Source organism: Trichomonas vaginalis, chromosome II (assembly GCF_026262505.1).
Source record: "Trichomonas vaginalis G3 chromosome II, whole genome shotgun sequence".
Classification (NCBI taxonomy): Eukaryota; Parabasalia; order Trichomonadida; family Trichomonadidae; genus Trichomonas; species Trichomonas vaginalis.
Window position 1 is genome coordinate 8,784,155 of NC_067204.1, and position 17,227 is coordinate 8,801,381.

Here is a 17,227-nt window from a genome sequence, read left to right on the forward strand (position 1 = left end):
GGGTCTTATTTGTTGGTTCCATACGTTGTTATCTTAAACTCCTTCGCATAACTGAACTTCAAAACTCCTGCAATAAGTTTAACATTCATTAAGTTTTCTTCGTTATCCTTGTTTATTGTAGTATTTATGAGAGCATTTAACACTCCAGCTAATGTTTCCATCTTATATTCTACATTATTGTGAAATCTTATTTCGTGCTTCTTTCCATCTATTTCAATCTCTATGAAATCTGTTTCATCTGTTATGACAAAAGTTGCGATAGTATTGAAGTCAACAACTCTGAAAGCAAGCGCTTCATTCTGAAGACCTAAGTTTGTTTGTAGCTTTACTGTCCCGTATTCGTTTGGGTCTGTACTTTGCAAATAGAACAACATTTTATTCTCATTAAAATATGACTATTGCTGCATATGCGTATGAAACAAATGAAGCAAGAAGAGCACATGAACTAGTAAACGAAAACTCAACTTTAACCATTGAAGGCAATGATTTAGTCATTGACGATGGAAAGACTAAAAAAAGTCATTGATTTCGATACTTTTAACACTTATGACCCATTCATTACAACAAGTAAAGTTCCTATCATAAATGATGGAACGGTGCAATATATAAATTCTACAGTAGATGCCTCATTAGTGAAAGTATTAAATGTTCTCATTGAATTGTTAAACAGCTTTCGATTTGACGACAACATTAAATGCCTAAAGAATTTAGTCATGAATGAGAAACAAATTCTCGGCGTTGCTGGTAGCAGTAATGATGTACACCTTATGACATTAGAATATTATAACGAACATAAAGATGAACTGAAAGGAGAGAAGGGTGACACTGGACCTCAAGGACCACAAGGAATACAAGGAATACAAGGACCTCAAGGCGAAAACGGTTTGGATGGTGAAGATGGAAAGGATGGAAAAACTGCTAAATCATGGATATGGAACCTTATAATACTGGTTTAACAGCTGCTTCATATGGAGTTCTTCAATACCAAATCGGAAAGATATGGGCGGTACTTGGTGAAGAAGTTTTAGATGACGTTAAAAATGCTTTGAACTTCATTTCAAATGGTTCTGATACTATTAAAACTTTATCTGGTTGGATGCAAGAAACAAGGAGTCAAATACTGTAAGACGTATAGCAAACAATGCACGTACGGGATTGGATACTTTACGAGAATCACAAAATACACTAAAGGAAGCAAATGATATTCTTGGCTCAGTATCAGACATGCATGAAGATTGGCTTAAAGGTATTGACAAATCTTTAAAAAATCACAGTCAGTCTATTGCTGACTACAAGAAAAGTATAGATTTTTTTACATAGTGCTATGGACGTACATGATGGAAGCATAAGGAACTTACTTAATGCTAACAATAACTTACCAGGAACTATTAAAGCATTTATAAAGTCCTTTGTAAAACCTGGTGCTCTAACATTTAGGTCTTTGAGAGCAAGAGCATTGAAGTCAAGAGATGCAGAAACTCCAACAGAACCTACAGAAGGAACTGAAACAACAGAAACTCCAGAAGAACCACCAAAACCAACGGCAAATGAAATATTGTTCGAATATTTTCCAAGATACTCTGTCCTCATTGCATACATTCAAGAAATACTTAAGAAAGCAGACTTGACTTTAGGAGATGATGAAAGTTCTGTATATCTTTCGTTCCAGTTTCAAATAGCAGAACTTTTGAGACAGATATGCTTAATGTATGACAACATCTCTGATTTCACAAGATATGATGACGACCATGACCCGAACACGGTGAAGAAGAAGTTTTTACAAACATCCATTAAGACAGGAAAGGTTTTAACTCAAAGTCTCATTATTGACACCAAAGATGGCGAAGTGGACGTTCTTCAAGAGCTGAAGAAAAATACTTCTTCGGGAGGTGGTGGTAGGCATGAACTTGAAATAAATGAGATAGAAGAGAAATTAGCCGAAAAAGCAGATAAAAACCATGTTCATTATATAAGTTCAGACGAACAGATTATAACGGACTACCATGGATATTAACACAGGATGAACAAATAAGCACTGAAGATGTTAATGAAAGAAGATATAAATTCATTCGTGCTAAAGGTTATGACATACACTGTACTGTACAGTATGACACAGGTAAAGCACCAGAAGCATTTGGTTATAACAATGAATTTATGCTTATACTTCTTTGTTAACGGTGTATTAGTTGAACCAAGATTTACATTGAGAGTTAAGGCAAAAATAACTTTTGAAGATGCTATTAAAAGTAAAGCTGACAAAGATGAACTTGACGCAACGAACAAAGTTTTGAAAATCTCATAAACACAATATCTCCGATATAAATGAACTTCAAGCTACATTAAATAGTAAAGCTGACAAAGAACATACACATAAATCCTTCACTACTGTTAGAGCAGACGACATAATATTGAACTATACCCTTGGTTCAAGTGCACCTTTAGAGAATCCAAGTACAAGCGTAAAAGATACTCTTAACAATTTAGATAACAGTTGCAGGAATATCGAAGATCATGCCAGAAACTTTGAAGCATATGAACTACCAACAATGTTAGATAAGAAAGCTGACAAAACAGAGCTTCAAACATTGAAGACTGAAATACTTCAAACATTATATCCTATAGGCTCTATTTATACGTCAATGAACTCAACAAATCCAGAAACAGTTTTAGGTTTTGGTACGTGGAAGCAGATTGTAGATAAATTCTTATACTGTGCTAGATATTCAAAGCAAACAGGAGGTTCGAAGAAAATTAAAGAAGTAAACCTTCCACCGCACACTCATACAGGAACTACAAACACAACAGGTAATCATTCACATTCAATAACAAAAAGAGGTTATACAAATCTTGCAGCAGGTTCGGATAGACAGGGAATGAATAGATATGATATTTCAAGTGACCCAGTAGATTCAAGCGCAGGTATTTTCTGTGGAACCACAGGAAATCATTCACACACTTTCACAACAAATCCAACAGGTTCGGGTGCAGATTATATGCCGCCTTATATGACAGTTTATGCATGGGTTAGAACGGACTGAAAGTCCTGAGCTCCAAAAGAGCGAACAGCATGAAATTTACTAAATTTAACTTTACATAAATGAGCTTGAAAGAAGTATTCGAATCATCACCGTGGAGGTCATTTAAGAAGTTCAATGAAGCTGCAAAGAGTTGGGGATTTACTAACAGAGCTGAAGTGAAAAGGTTCTTTGACAAAAATGTTGTACATCAAACAAAAATAAACCCTTACGACTACTTTTACCAATTTACTCCAACACTCTGACGCATACCAATTTGACACTCTCATTCAAAGCAGAAAAGGAGGACATAAACCATTCCTCATCTTCATTAATGTTAACACTCGCAAAGCATATGCATATCCAATGAAAAATAAAGGAACTCGTGAAGTGTTAAGAGTTTTACAAAAGTTTGTAGCAGAACATAGCCCAAGTACTTTAACATCAGACCAAGACAGTGCATACCTCAGCAATGAAATCACAGATTTTCTCATTAAGCATAACATAACTCACTACACTACTGAAGACCATAAACCATAACATACTCGGGCATCATAAACCGCTTCATAAGAACGCTCAGAGATTTAAACCAAGAGCGAGACTTTACCGAAGAAACAATGAAACATTTTCTCGAAGTATATAATTCCTCAACACATTCTACAACAGGGCATACACCAATTCAATGACACAACAACAAGAAGAAAAGTATATACAAAAGAAACGAAGCCAAACACAAAATATCAGAAATTCAACACAATTTACCCTCATTCCTGGTACAAAAGTTCGTGTAGTTCTTGACGACAAACCGTTGACAAAGAAACGTTTAAGGTTAAGTAGAAACTATTATATCGTAGACTCTATGCAAGGTAATGGATATCTTATAAAAGCTGCTGACGACCTATTGCGTTTTACCCTCGTCACAAATTAGTCGAAAGTAGTAATGGCAAACTTGCTGAAACCATTGACGAAGCAAAGCGAGGAGTGGTTATTGAAATACTTGGCTACAACATAAACGATGACACTTATAAAGTAAGATATGAAGGAGGCGTTGAAGATGTTATACCATCTAAGAACTTGAGAGAGTCAAAGTCAACACATCTGGGACCATTAGAGCGGGAGTACTGGAAAGACAAAAATAAGCCAGAAAGAATAAGAAAATTCTTCTAAACTTTTTCATTAGATGTAAATCAGACAAAATAATTTTTAGGTGAAGAGGTGAGATCTCACCTGTTTTTTCACCCTCGCCGCTTAGCGGCTCAGACCCTTTGGGTCTCATGAAAATTCATGAATTTCCTTAAGATAGAAAAATAAAGTTAGTTTTATTTTTTATTTATTTTTTATTTGGTATGTAAGAACAGAAATGTCAGTCGAAGCAAAAACATTCACGAACAAATCTAATGGCGAAACATTCACAAAAGGCACTTATAATGGTATTGAAGTCTTACGTAGAGACAAGGATGGTTACATTAATGCAACAAAGATGGCAAGAGAAGCGGGAAGGTTAAACCATTTAAACAGATTTCTTCAATAGTGCTAAAATGCAGGAAATTCTTGAGTTTTGGTGAAAGAATACGGTCGAGCCAAAAGTGGCTCACCTCAAAACAAGCATTTTATGAGCTTACTAAGGGTGTTATAAATGAATTCAAAGGTATTTACATACATCCTGACTCGTTCATTTGTTGCTGAATGGTGCTCTGTAAAGTATGCATTTTATGTCAAAGATATTATGGACTCCATAGACAAGAAAGTTCATGAGAAATTAGATGAAGAAGAACTCGAAGATACGGCAGAGAATGCTAAACATTTGTTTGAAGAAGAAGTTTAGAAAAATGTGCGAAAACAATTAGAAATGAACGTGAGATATGTTATGGTTATAGAGATTCTCCATACGAACTAGACCAATGGGAACAAGAAGATTTAAAGAGAGAATTTAGAGAATATGAACTCGCTAAGATAGCATTAGAAACTGCAGAAAAGAAGTTAAAAGTTTGGGGTCGTTTTGTACAAAAAATATTGTGAGTAAATGAACCATTATTTTATTGAATTCACCAAAAATATAATTGAGGTGAAGAGGTGAGATCTCACCCGTTTTCTCACCTGTTTTTTCACCCTCGCCGCTTAGCGGCTCAGACCCTTTGGGTCTCATGAATTTTCATGAATTTCCTTAAGATAGAAAAAATAAAGTTAGTTTTATTTTTATATTTTTTTATTTTGTATAAAAGATATGATTTCAACAATCGGCACAACAACAATTCAAGCTGCGAACGGCGGGACTCTGTCCACAACTACAGCACCAAACTCGTTAGTCATGAATCCTACGTCAATGTTGGTAGAGATGAAAAAGCTTTATTCCTTCTTCATATACTTTGAAACAGAAATCCAGAAGATAAAGCAAGAACCTTTAACAAGTAATTTAGACTGTAGTGCGAAAGATGAAACAAATGAACAGTATCTTTATGAAATGGAGGACCTCATCGACCATTTGCCTAAACTACCTGAAATTCAGCAGCAAAAACTAACTATTCCTGAATTCGACGAAAATTGAAGTCAAAGCAACTGACTCAGTAGAAATTAAGAAATTCATACGTAAAGTAAATTATGAATTCCTTGGTTTTCATTGCAACCATAAAGTTATGGACAAAGATTGCGACATGGTTTATAAAAATATTTCTGACCTTTACAAATCCGAAGAATTTAAGACATACGATAACTTTGTTTCATTAGTTGCAAAATGTGTATGGCAGATAAGAGATAAAGATAGAAGAGGTAAAGTATGGAATGAACAGATAAAACCAGCAGCTTTTGAGTTAAAGAAAACCATTGACGCCTTAGTTGTTCTAGCTGGTTTTATTTCAATGTATAACGCAAAAATGAATCCGCAATGTTCAAAATGTAAAGCAGCAATGAGGAAATATAACTACTCCGTCAAAGAGATAGAACGAATGAGAAACGACTATGCAGACTTAAAGAAAGAAGCAGAAAAACCAGCAGAAAATAAAATGGACATGTTAGCATTTCTGAACAAAAACTATCCAACTGCTGACGATTTCCTTCTATCTGACGTCAAGAAGAAGTATAAAGAAACCTTCGGCATTGTTAAAACTTTTGATATCCTCAGCGAAGAAATAGAAGCTACGAAATTGTTTAGGATTTCAAATATACATCGTACAATTCATGTAAAACGCTTGTGAAAAAAGAGGTGAAAAAACAGGTGAAATCTCACCTCTTCACCTCAACATTATTTTTATTGAATTCAGCACAAAAATAATGAATTTCATTAGTTAGAAAAATAACGCTAATTTTATTTTTATTTATTTTTTTATTTTGTATGTAAAGACAGTAATGTCAACATCAGAGAACACAACAATTGCTATCGTTCATGAAGCCATCAATGAAGAATACGAGTACATACAGTATAACAAACAGTTACATCTCATTCGTTCAGTCAAAGACGATATGTACCAAATGCAAAGTATAATGAACGCTCTTCGTTCTACAAAGCAAGCATATCATTGGTTTGAAAACCAACAGACAAAAGAACTTTTAGAAGAATTTCCTCATATGATTGCTTCCCTCGGAAAACCGAGGGAAGAGATTCCGTACGAAAATCGCAAGAATTTGGCTCCTGGTTTGAAAGGTTATTATGTTCATAGACTTTTAGTAAACGCTGTAGCAATATGGGCTTCACCTCGTTATGCTTGTTATATTTTCATGATGTTAGATGAACTATATAAAGCAGAACGTGGAGAGATGGAAAAGAAACTTCAAGCAAAAGATGAAGTCATTGAATCCAAAGACAAAAGCATACAGAAAAGAATACCGCGTTCAGTACCAAAAGGAAAGGAAAAGAGTTATAAGTATATGATATATACTGAAGAGTTGGAGAAAGAAGAAGATAAAGATATGGTTATGTTGCATTTAGTCAGAAGAAACAACAAGAGCTTTTATGACTTAGCTAAAATATATAAATCTGACAGAAACTGGTTCTATCGTGAAAACTTACCGATTTCAATGACACCGAATGAGCAAATAAAGGAAATTGTCAAAAATACTCTTCCTCAAACACACTATGACATCAAAGGTTGCACAATACTTACATTCAAAGAAGACTTAACATTACTGAAGGAAAAAATAACAGAATATTTCGATAACTTCAAAGAGGAAGAATAAAAAAATCTAAGCTAATTTTATTTTTTTTAAAATTTTATCTCATATGAAAGAACATGAATTTAGAATATTCGGAACTCATGACAGAAGAAGAGAACGAACAACATGTAAAAGATTATGCAAAATTTCTGAAGACATACAAAGCATTTAAACAATATCTAAATGCTTCTAAAGATTATGCAAAATTTCTGAAGGTATATAAAGCTTATGAAAAAGCGTATGAAAAGTTTATACATTGGGGAATTGTTGTAAAATATCGATATGAAGACTAACCAAAAATATATTTTTGCTTAAATAGCTTCAGGGTCTATTTCTTCAACCATTTCACTTCCTTCGTCAATGTCAATAGAAGCTTCTTCAACCTTTGGTAAGAATTTCTGTATAACATCTTTGTTCGTTATTGTCTTCAGAGATGAAGGATAATATTTCACATTTGTTTCACCCTTCTTATATTCTTTCTGTTCGGAAAGATTTAAAGCAATACTGAAGAAGTCAATATTAGAGTTCTTTATAACAGTATAATGAGTATCTTTGACATTCACGAAGAAACTCTTTTGTTTCAAAACTACTGCTAACTCTTGTGAAGTATAACGTTTGCGGTCAATGACGATAGCTAATGGTCTGACATACTGACCAAACTTAGATTCTTTCACAAACTTCTTGTTAAAGATAACATTAACATTTGAAGCATTATTGAACTCATTCTTGATGGCAGTAGCGAGAGCATTGTATGAAAAGAACTTGCAATCTTGCATGTGTTTCATTAAAATAAAAATATTAAATTATTTTGAAAAATAACTTAAAAAAATCTAATCTAATTTTTTCAAAAAATATTTTTTTTATTTCCTACTAAAGATGTATCGGAAGTTGTCTAAGTTAGAACACTCGGAAATAAAACAACTTCTTACAGAAGCTAACATAGAAGTAGCAAAGCATTACGCAACAAACAAAAAAGCACTCGCTGACATCCTCAATGACTATAATGGTGCAATAAGTTATGATAGAATTCATGAGTTCATAAAGCCGCAACGCGGCGAGGACGAAGTCCATGCAAGAGCATTTCCTTTAAATGACGTTGCTATTGACTTATATCATAGACGTTCAGTACCTCATGAAGTAAGAAGAGAAATGTTTGACATAACAAATGCAAACGTTGGTGAAACAAGAAGAAGAGACGACACACTGAAACAACAGAGAAGAGAGATGTTTAAGAGCGCTATAGAACAAGTTCGCAAAGCTAACGATGTCATTCGTTCCATTGACGACAAACCAAAAGAAGGTGAGAGATGGTTAAAGAAAGATGAAGAGAATAGGAAGAGAAATGTGAAGTCAGGCAATAGACTCATTGACTTTAACATCGAAGCTTTAGATGAACCAAACAGAGACTACTTACACAAACATTTCGGTAAGGTTTTCATGAGACTCTTAGAGAAAATTAAAATAAACTCACAACAGAGATGGATGGTATGTTATAAACTTGGTGGAAAGTATGAATGTTCTACGTTAAACCTCAATAATATTGGAACATTACTACATCAGCTCTTGAAGGAGAACTTTATATCAGAGATAGAAGCAAATGCTGCAGGTATTGTTGAAATGCACTATGACTTCTTCTTGACAAACATAAAGAATCTTACTGAAATAAAGATGTATGATTTAACAGAATATGAAGGCTTAACGATGTCAGATGTAAAGAAAGGCAAACCAAAAAAGAGACCATATAGAGATGAAAGCACACTGACAAATGACCAGAAAGCCATTTTGGAAGCTCTTAAGCAAACAGGAAACCCAGCACTTATAGAAAGCTTTTGGAAAGATAATGGTGAAAAGAAGTTTTATAAGAAGAGAAGCGGTCAGTTCTGGAAGTATCTTTGCACATTACCTATAAATCTTGAACGCTACCAAATCTTCAATGAATTGAACAAAAGAACTGCACACTTATGACAGAAGACAATTGTTTCGTTTATGCTTGCATTCAGGCTGGAGTAGATGGAGACTATTGACCACATGAGAGAAGTCATTCGTGTTAGAGACTTTCCTCAAAGTAAAGTACAAGAAATTTCTGACGCAACAGGTATAGCATTTAATGTTACCATTGGTTATTTCAATGACTCAAGACATAATGAAATAAAGAGATACATACCAAAAGAATGTGAAACTGTTAGAACTATTGACTTACTTCTTGTTGAAGACCACTACATGCTAAATGAAAGATTACCAATGACAACATATTTCGTCAGAAATTACAAAGAAATTCTCAAAGCTTGTGGTGGAATGAACATTGAGAAACAGATGAAGATTTATACAATGAGAGAGTAAATATGTAGTTCGTTATGATAGAACAACACCGTTATGGGATGTTATGAAAACATTGTGGGAGTGCAAATATTTCGAACCTATTTCTTATGGAGAACTTTTCACATATACGACTGACTTATATAAACAGAACCTTGCACCATTTAAAGACTTGTCATATGCTCCAAAGTATTGTGTACAACTGAAGAAGAAAGCCGAGTCAAAAGAAGTAAATAAAAATAAGTGCAAGTTCATTCCTGAGCACGTTTTCTTTGCTGACTTTGAGTGCAGTACCGATGGCTTTCATAAAGCTTTTAACATATGTTACGACAGTGAAGATGGTTCAGTGAGTGAAAGCATTTGGGGTCAGAACTGTGCAACAGAATTTTTGGAGCGACTTCCTGACAAGAGTTTAATATATTTCCATAACCTCAGTTATGATATAAACTTCATCTTAAGACACATGACAGAAGTGAAAGGAACTCCCATCATTAAAGGTTCACGAACAATGCAAATAACTGGTTTATATAAAGGAAGGGCAATTATTATAAAAGACTCTTACAGTGTTATAAATAAGAAACTTAAACTATTTCCTGCTATGTTTAACTTACAAACAGGACCGAAAGAAGTATTTCCATATAACTACTACAGCAGTACTTTGTTAGCAAATGACAACAGAACTAGTGTCATTTCTGAAGCATGTAAGTTTATCCGGGATGCAGATACATTCATGAAAAACATAGATTCCATCAAAGTTGCAGAATAGATGAGAACCACTTCGACTTAGAAAAGTATAGCACATTTTATTGCAAACAAGATGTGAGAATTTTAAGAGAAGGTTTTGTTAAGTTCCGCAATGACATATTGAAAGAATTTGATTTAAACGTTTATGACTACGTTAGTATTTGTTCAATTGCTAACAAATTATTTGAGAACAGAGTGTACTTCCCGAATGGAAATTTATATGACCTCTCAAATAAACCAAGAGAATTTATTTCACGCTGTATTCAAGGTGGAAGATGTATGCTGTCAGATAACATTAAACAAAAGAGCGAAAAGAAACTCATTGCTGTTCGACGCTGTTTCATTATATCCATCAGCTATAGCAAGACTTTATACTTTAGAAGGTATTCCAAAGGTTATGAAGAAAGAAATGTTAAGCACAGAGTATCTCATGAGACATTTATTCGATGACGACCAAAAGGAACCCATTGGTGAAAAGTTTATGTCTGGCTTCTTTGTTCTCATTAAGATAACAGAGATTGGAATACATAGACACTTTCCTTTAATAGTTTGTGACCCTGAACTAAATCCAGAACTTAACGTTCCCAGAAGTTCAAACACTTGCTGTTTAATGTATGTTGACCATATAACATTACAAGACCTCATAAAATATCAAGGTGTCAAATGTGAAGTGTTGCAAGGATACTATTACGATGGAAACAGAGATATTAGAATAAGAGATGAAGTAAAGAAGTTGTTTGAGTTAAGGTTAAAGTATAAGAAAGAAGGAAATCCTTTGCAAGAAAATATAAAGCTCATTCTGAACAGTATTTATGGCAAAACTATTCTATCTCCTATTGAGTCAAAAATAACCATAGTAAATGACAAAGATGCTATAAGATATGCCATCAGAAACTACAACCATATAGTGAAGTTCGAAGGTTTGGATGGTTCAGATAAAACTATTTTCAAGCTAACGAAAAGCATTTGCAGACACTTTAACTTCTGTCCACTTGGTGTTAACATTCTGTCTATGTCGAAGAGAATAATGTGTGAAGTATTCTGTACTGCTGAAGATATGGGACTTCAAATATTTTTACCAGGACTGTGATAGCATGCATATTTTCAATGAAGACATACCAAAGCTGCAGCAGAGTTTAAGAAGAGATACGGTCGCGAACTTATAGGAAAGAACCTTGGTCAATTTCATTCTGACTTCGCAGAAATAACACCTGGAAAACAAAGTTTAGCATACAAGTCAATATTTTGTGGAAAGAAGACCTACATAGACTTACTCACTAACGATTTAAATGAAGTTGCATTCCATGCACGTTGTAAAGGTGTAAAACAAGACGTTCTTGCTTTAACAGCAAATGAAATGTTTCCTGAAGCTATATAATGCTATTACAATGAAGATAAGAACATTCACATACCTGTTGGAACATATGACAAAGACTCTGAGTTCAGTTTAATGAAACTTTACAAAGCACTTCATGATGGTCAAGAGATTGGATTTGACTTATGTAAGTCTTCTAGTCCTTGCTTTGCTGAAAAGTTTAACTTCTCAATAACGACTAAAACAAGCTTTATTCGTAAGTTGAAGTTCTGAGGTCATTTATTTTTGTCAGCAATGAGGTCATTCGTGATAAAAATAAGCCGCTAGCGGCAAGGGCGAAGCCCATGTGGTCATTTACAATACTGCGATGGTAGAGTTTAAGAGTTGTGCTTCAATGTAGAGACAGTCCTTATGGTCTGGAGGTAAGAACACTGAGCAGTTATGGTCATGAGTGGAGAACATGTCTATCCAAAACTCACGATTGAAGCCAGTTAATTTATAGTATTTAGGATTTGGCAGTGGTGTAGTTCTTGTATGACCAATGAACTCATTTTCAACTCCCTTACTTAAGTTTGAATATAATATAGCTTGCTTTCTATCCCAAATGCCAGGTGTTACAATCTTTGAAAATTCATTTTTCCTCGGAAGCATTGCATCATAATTGAAAACATTTTTGAAATCATCACTTGGTTCAGAGATTTGAAAAAATCTTATACGTAATGGATTTTCTTTCTCTTTAGCGACTTCATTGAATGGTGAGAATACAACAAACTGACAGTCATGGTTCCATCTTCATTTTCATTAAATTCATAATGAAAGTCTATAAGTTGTGGCTGACTACCTTCTTCTTTCAGTTGTGCAAGAAACTCACGTAAAGGCTGTAAAGTTTGTGCTTCAATGTTAAACTTTTTCTCGAACATTTCATTAAATGAAATCATACATTGCAACAATGTTGTATCGTCTTTAAAGTATTTGTATATGTTGAATGTTTTGGGCGCTTAAAGGACTGTCGTCATTTTCTATCTCGACTTGAAGTATAAAGTCAACCTTTCTGAAAGCACGTGTTATATACATAGATGTTATGCCAATGTACTTCTCTTCATTTATTCACAATCCAGTCTGTTGGAAACTTAAACGTTACTCTGTTCCCCTTTATTTTGACGTCAGGGTTTTCACTACTGAACGCAACAGATAAAGGTATTTGTCTATACATTTAATTCGATAAAAATAAACCATTTACTCTTTCTTTGCTTTTGCTTCTTCTCTAGCTTTCTTCGCCAGCAAACGTGGGTTCTTTTGTCTTCCAGCAGCTAATGCAGCAAGTTGTTTTTCACTAAGTTTTCTCTTTGGTCTCTCTGGCTTTTGTTCTTGTTTTGTTCCTTCAGTTCGGATAAAATTTGCTCACGAATTTCTTTCTTCAATGCTTCAACATCTATGACCCCTCTGGGTCTTGTCCGTAGGGCTTGTCTGAGTCATTTGACTGCAGATAAAAAACAAAATTAAAACTTTAACCGATGTAAAAATGAGCTTGTCAAAATCAGAGTGAGAGTCTATTATATTAAATGACGCCAAGAGGAATACAACATCCTTTCTATTACGTAAGTCAGAGTAAAGATGGTAAAATATACGTAAGAAAAAGAAAGGTTCCATTAGCAATGCAGAAAGCGACAACATTAAGGTGTATGGCAAGGGTGAAGTCCACGAAGCCCATATAAAAACCTTCTGTTCAAACTGAGCACCAAAAGAACCAGAAGAAAAGAAAGCCAGATGTACTTTCAATAACGAACCAAGAGCTTATTGCAAAGTTCGTGAATTTCATTGAAAAACAAACCGAGTCAAAGAATCCTGACCCGCCAGTGAAAGAAGTTGAGACAAAAGAGAATGTACAGTTCATTGAAAATGTCAAGAAACAACTTCCACCACGAATGCCAAGAAGAAGAGTGAGAATAATGAAGTAAATAGATATTTTTATATCTGAAGTAAATACATGCAGAACGAACAGTTAAACGAATTACTCCAGCAGAGCATATTCATCAGATTCGCTCATATTTCGATATCATAGACAATGCAGTTCAAATTGGTGACACTAATAGAAAATATTCTGACCAAAGATTCCATCACAACCTGGAACTGCTAAAGATAACACATGGGTAACATTCAATCTCTCACCTCCTGGTGAAAATATGTTGGACCTTTACAATACATTCATTACGTATAAAATGGAAGGTCAATTTATTGTAGATAAAGAAATTGGTTCAGGTTCCAATAAAACAAACCCACCAGGATTTTGGATTGGTTTCGATGACGCTTTCTATGCAGTTGCTGGATATCAAATCCTTGCAAATGGTCGTATCGTATATTCTCAAGACAACGCAAGAGAAGAAGCATATATAACTTCAAACTCACAAACTACCGAACAAATAAAGAAAGTAGATGTTTTCTCAAAGACTCGACATGAAGATGTATGGAGTCATTCGGGAACATGCAAACAGGACAAATTGTTAGTGGTCCAATTACAGCAGGAAAATCATTTTGATTTTAAGCTTCGTTTAAGAATTCCTGTTATAAGATTCCTTCCACTAGAAGCTATTCGATTTATTCCAGCTTTTGCAGGAAACATTCAGCTTAAAGTAAAGTTCAGTAGCGACGCCTTACAATGCACATCTATATCTGTAAATGATATCATTGCTTTCAATCCAACTCTTAAAGTTGCATTTGCTTCAGATTCAAATCCACCGACAAATAAATTTGTTCCATGGAATGAACCATTCACTATGATAACAAGTCAGTAGAAGCTAGTGGAACAGTTACTATTACAACTGTAACCCAGCAACTATTTCGAACAAAGATGGATTTTAATGAATGTTTCATTCATCCAAAGTCATTCCTTTAGACCCTAACATTTATACAGAACTTGTAGAACATTATACAAACGAGGCTTATGTTTTCTGTTAAAGTTATGGATTGGATTCCTATGGACGGTTCATTCTCAAAGAATACAGATAGTTCAAGTGCAACATTTACAGCAGCTTATACGCCTATTAATGTTAAAAGTATTTGGGCACTATTTAGAAAGAAAGACAACTATTATGTTAATTTTGAGAACCCTAAGTTTAAATATCTTCAGCTTTCCATGGGAGCTTATGGAAATATGCCTGCAGAACCTGAAAAATCATATGGACCTGTATTTTATGAAATGGTTGCGAACGCTTGCAATACAAACAATGATATGATAGGATTTAATGAAGATGTTATGAGGTCATTGGTGGATGATGGTAGTGTGGAACATAAATGGGATAGCTATGACAACACACATTTCTTATGTGGTTTTCCAACAGAAGTGGACTTTTGCTTCCAGCAAGGTCAAACATCTACTGCTCCAATAACATACAAATTGTCTGTTAAAGGACCTATTGAACTAGCAACTGAAAATGTACCAAAGCCACTTATTGGATTTATGAGGGATTGTTGCTTTGCCATTCAGGTGCGTGCTAATGGCATCCCCATAATAAGATTAGATGACTATAACTTAGCTACGGACGACAGTGAGGAATAAAGGATGAACGTTTATTTTTAAAGCTTATAAATGAGTTCTTCATCAAGCTCTCGTGAACCTTCACCATCTATGAAACAAACTTTACCAAACGATTATGGAGCACCTATTGAATATTTCTTACGAGCTGCACAATGGCAAAGAGCAGTCTCACCAAGGTTAGGTGTTCCACCAGCTCCTGTCAAAAATAGCATTTGGTCAAGTCCTTATATAAGATATGGTCTCCCACTAGGTTTGCTAGCTACAGCAGGAGCAGTTATGATGTTGAAAAGAAATAAAGCAAATGTTGTAAATAATACTGAAGTAGCTGAAGTTAAACAAACTCCAACACCTTCGCCAAAACCAACGCCTTCACAAGCAAAACCTTCAATGACTCCTGAACCTATGGAAGTACAAACTCCTGTTCAAAAGTCAACTCCTAAACCGACTCCAACATTTAAACCAGAACCTACTCCTCAAATAAATCGTAAAACTCCTGCGTTTCCTTACTGAAAAAATAACGTTATTTTTATTTAATATTAAAATTTTTATTTGATTGAAATGACAAATAAAGTCACTGAAGCAATGAAACAAAAGTTTTTGGTAGAATACATTAAATCAGGAACTATTCCAGAAGGTTTTTACATTCATACTATGAAGGATGGTAGAGTTCAGTTTAGAAAGATAAAGCAACCATTAGATAAAGAAGGAATTTTGAGAAAGATTAAACTTCATGAGGACAACATTGCTGAACTTAAGAAGAAGTTAGAAGAGTTGGAGAAAGGAAGAGAGTTATAAAGCAATGAATTCAACAGGGTGAAAAAACAGGTGAAAAAAGAGGTGAGATCTCACCACTTCACCTAAATTTATTTTTGTGCTATGTTTTCATACGTGTGAGGGTGGTGATATCATTAATTTTTAAGTTTATTTTTTATTTTATTTTTATATAAATGACGAAAACTATTGAGATAACAAACTACAACGGTCATGAGTTCAAGAATTTGTTCTTCGTTCCTCGTGAAAATACATTCTATCAGATACGAGGGAGAAAGGGTAAAGTTAGTTTGAGCGTTTATGACTACAAGCATAATGGAAAGTTTATACAAGCATACGATACAAACGGTAAACGTGTTTCATTAGCTTTGTCAAAACTTACTAACATTTATTTTGACAGTGATTTTGACCTATATGAAGAAGAAAGTGAGTCAGAAGATTATGAGCTGTTATGTGAAGCACAGCAATGGGAGGAGTTGCAATACTTTTGTAAGTGAGAACGTTTATTTTTTACATTAGTGAGGTGAAGTGGTTGGTGGTTTTGTAAATATTTAAGGTTAAATTAGTGTTGTCGTTTGTGTTGTAAAATATACGTTAATGGTTTTGTAAAGTGTCAAATTCACATATAATGGGTAAGGAGGCGCACAGTGCCGCCGTACCCTTGATAGGTGTATTAATTAGGATTACAAACAAATTGAATAGTTCCTATGTCCTTTTTTTGTTTCAAAAAAATCAATAAATTAATGATTTGTCTCAAACAAATAAATTAATGAATTGCAATTGATTTGAGTTGCTATAGACATTATAAAAGGTTCAAAAGTTTATATAAACCTAGTAAATTAAAATAAAATTTTCATGAATTGAACATATTAGTTGGGTTCCGCTTTGGCAAACTTTCCTGTGAAATTTTTTGGGAAAAATGTTGATGGATATTTGGGAATAGTTTAGTCGGTTTTTGCATTTTTAAAATGTTAGTCACCTTTCTCCTTCCAAAGTGAAAAAAAAATGTTTAAAATATAAAAAGAATTTTTATTCGCATAGGCGACAAACAAGGATTTATAAATAAATAATGGGGCTTTGAGTATTGATCTGAATTGAATCAGATAATTAGCCGTAAAAAATCTTCTCATAACGATTTCTCATGCATGAAAGATGGCTATGAGTGGCGTTAATGAGGGCGTTTGATAATTGGAGTTGGACATAAAATTTGGAGATCTTAAATTTTGAGAATTTTGGTGCGATCTTACTGGTAAAAGCAAGAGTATGGAAGGAGATTGAACTGAGAAAAAAACTAGAGCATGCAAAAGAATCATGCTACAGCTTAGTTGAATGTCATTTATGCAAATAAAAATATCTTTTTCAAATTTCAAACAAATTTTTGCCACT

General features: G+C 34.2%; 10 protein-coding genes and 5 pseudogenes across 15 annotated transcripts, besides 1 other annotated feature; 12 read left to right on the forward strand and 3 right to left on the reverse strand.

The window, feature by feature from the left end:
• Positions 1 to 16,518: part of a mobile genetic element that runs on past the window's edge.
• TVAGG3_0509910 (uncharacterized protein) lies at positions 6 to 374 on the reverse strand (the record flags this gene model as incomplete). Its single annotated transcript, XM_051236887.1, has 1 exon — positions 6 to 374. The coding sequence occupies one exon, from the start codon at positions 372 to 374 to the stop codon at positions 6 to 8; it is 369 nt and encodes a 122-aa protein (XP_051094711.1).
• TVAGG3_0509920 (organellar and viral DNA polymerase type B) lies at positions 501 to 796 on the forward strand (the record flags this gene model as incomplete). The annotated part of the gene is made up of 1 exon (XM_051236888.1): positions 501 to 796. A coding segment is annotated over one exon (296 nt), but the record flags the coding sequence as incomplete, so codon positions are not given.
• On the forward strand, positions 2,547 to 3,038 carry TVAGG3_0509930 (phage tail repeat-like family; the record flags this gene model as incomplete). The annotated part of the gene is made up of 1 exon (XM_051236889.1): positions 2,547 to 3,038. One exon carries the CDS (start codon positions 2,547 to 2,549, stop codon positions 3,036 to 3,038), a length of 492 nt encoding a protein of 163 aa, XP_051094713.1.
• On the forward strand, positions 3,098 to 3,209 carry TVAGG3_0509940 (uncharacterized protein; the record flags this gene model as incomplete). The annotated part of the gene is made up of 1 exon (XM_051236890.1): positions 3,098 to 3,209. A coding segment is annotated over one exon (112 nt), but the record flags the coding sequence as incomplete, so codon positions are not given.
• TVAGG3_0509950 lies at positions 3,874 to 4,181 on the forward strand (annotated as a pseudogene). The gene has a single exon. A coding segment is annotated over exon 1 (308 nt).
• TVAGG3_0509960 lies at positions 4,375 to 4,993 on the forward strand (annotated as a pseudogene). Its single transcript has one exon. A coding segment is annotated over exon 1 (619 nt).
• TVAGG3_0509970 (organellar and viral DNA polymerase type B) lies at positions 5,648 to 6,205 on the forward strand (the record flags this gene model as incomplete). Its single annotated transcript, XM_051236891.1, has 1 exon — positions 5,648 to 6,205. One exon carries the CDS (start codon positions 5,648 to 5,650, stop codon positions 6,203 to 6,205), a length of 558 nt encoding a protein of 185 aa, XP_051094715.1.
• On the forward strand, positions 6,357 to 7,029 carry TVAGG3_0509980 (KilA, N-terminal/APSES-type HTH, DNA-binding family; the record flags this gene model as incomplete). The annotated part of the gene is made up of 1 exon (XM_051236892.1): positions 6,357 to 7,029. A coding segment is annotated over one exon (673 nt), but the record flags the coding sequence as incomplete, so codon positions are not given.
• Positions 8,037 to 11,598, forward strand: TVAGG3_0509990 (annotated as a pseudogene). Its single transcript has one exon. A coding segment is annotated over exon 1 (3,562 nt).
• TVAGG3_0510000 (organellar and viral DNA polymerase type B) lies at positions 11,599 to 11,808 on the forward strand (the record flags this gene model as incomplete). Its single annotated transcript, XM_051236893.1, has 1 exon — positions 11,599 to 11,808. A coding segment is annotated over one exon (210 nt), but the record flags the coding sequence as incomplete, so codon positions are not given.
• Positions 11,893 to 12,455, reverse strand: TVAGG3_0510010 (annotated as a pseudogene). Its single transcript has one exon. A coding segment is annotated over exon 1 (563 nt).
• On the reverse strand, positions 12,772 to 13,011 carry TVAGG3_0510020 (annotated as a pseudogene). The gene has a single exon. A coding segment is annotated over exon 1 (240 nt).
• TVAGG3_0510030 (uncharacterized protein) lies at positions 14,495 to 15,091 on the forward strand (the record flags this gene model as incomplete). Its single annotated transcript, XM_051236894.1, has 1 exon — positions 14,495 to 15,091. One exon carries the CDS (start codon positions 14,495 to 14,497, stop codon positions 15,089 to 15,091), a length of 597 nt encoding a protein of 198 aa, XP_051094718.1.
• Positions 15,122 to 15,580, forward strand: TVAGG3_0510040 (repellent protein 1 family; the record flags this gene model as incomplete). Its single annotated transcript, XM_051236895.1, has 1 exon — positions 15,122 to 15,580. One exon carries the CDS (start codon positions 15,122 to 15,124, stop codon positions 15,578 to 15,580), a length of 459 nt encoding a protein of 152 aa, XP_051094719.1.
• TVAGG3_0510050 (uncharacterized protein) lies at positions 15,629 to 15,865 on the forward strand (the record flags this gene model as incomplete). The annotated part of the gene is made up of 1 exon (XM_001583297.1): positions 15,629 to 15,865. One exon carries the CDS (start codon positions 15,629 to 15,631, stop codon positions 15,863 to 15,865), a length of 237 nt encoding a protein of 78 aa, XP_001583347.1.
• Positions 16,519 to 17,227: the final 709 nt, after the last annotated feature.